The sequence below is a fragment of the Etheostoma spectabile genome, chromosome 3, assembly GCF_008692095.1.
Source record: "Etheostoma spectabile isolate EspeVRDwgs_2016 chromosome 3, UIUC_Espe_1.0, whole genome shotgun sequence".
Classification (NCBI taxonomy): Eukaryota; Metazoa; Chordata; class Actinopteri; order Perciformes; family Percidae; genus Etheostoma; species Etheostoma spectabile.
Genome location: NC_045735.1, coordinates 29,500,927 through 29,501,603, shown reverse-complemented (window position 1 = coordinate 29,501,603; position 677 = coordinate 29,500,927). Strand labels below are relative to the sequence as shown.

Here is a 677-nt window from a genome sequence, read left to right as displayed (position 1 = left end):
CCTGGATCTCTGATTCCCAAACTGCAGCCATGGATTGGCATCACATTCTGGATGGTGCCATAGGTCTGTCCATCCCCAAAGCAGGTGTCAGTGGAATGAGAGAGTTCATGTTGGATGTGAAGCCGCTCAATTCATCTAGTAATGAAATGTTTCCAGAGTTTTGGGAGACATTATTTAACTGTAAGTTCAAACAGTCAAACTCTCCAGCAGGGAATCAAAGAGAATGTACTGGCAATGAAGATCTGACTGGAGTACAAAACAGCTTCACTGATATGTCGCTCATGCCTATCTTTTACAATGTCTATAAAGGAGTGTATGCTGTGGCCCATGCACTTCATAATATTCTCAGCTGTAACAAAACCTGTAACAAAGGTGCAGCTAGATCCATTTACAGTGAGTAGCCCATCAACATTTTATATAGTTTTTAAACTAAGTCACGTTAACAGAAAATTGTACAACTGATTGTCATCTTTTTATCATGCTATTGAGCCAATAGGCCTACATCTTTGTCAGATAATGATATGAATACATGTCTTCATAGATTTTACAGCACATAAAAAACATTCAGTTCAAAACTAAGGAAGGAGATTATGTTTACTTTAATGAGAATGGAGACCAAGCAGCAAAGTATGAAATTATAAACTGGCAGCAAACAGAACATGGCATTGTGGACTTTG

The 677-nt window shown here is 38.4% G+C and overlaps 1 protein-coding gene across 1 annotated transcript in view; it reads left to right on the top strand.

Moving 5' to 3' along the window:
- Positions 1 to 677, top strand: part of LOC116685696 (extracellular calcium-sensing receptor-like) — a 3,957-nt gene that overhangs the window by 1,139 nt on the left and 2,141 nt on the right. The window contains 3 exon segments of the mRNA XM_032510623.1: positions 1 to 370; positions 372 to 393; positions 542 to 677. The exon segment at positions 1 to 370 is cut by the window's left edge and continues 400 nt beyond it; the exon segment at positions 542 to 677 is cut by the window's right edge and continues 92 nt beyond it. Of these exon segments, the coding sequence (XP_032366514.1) occupies positions 1 to 370; positions 372 to 393; positions 542 to 677 (528 nt within the window).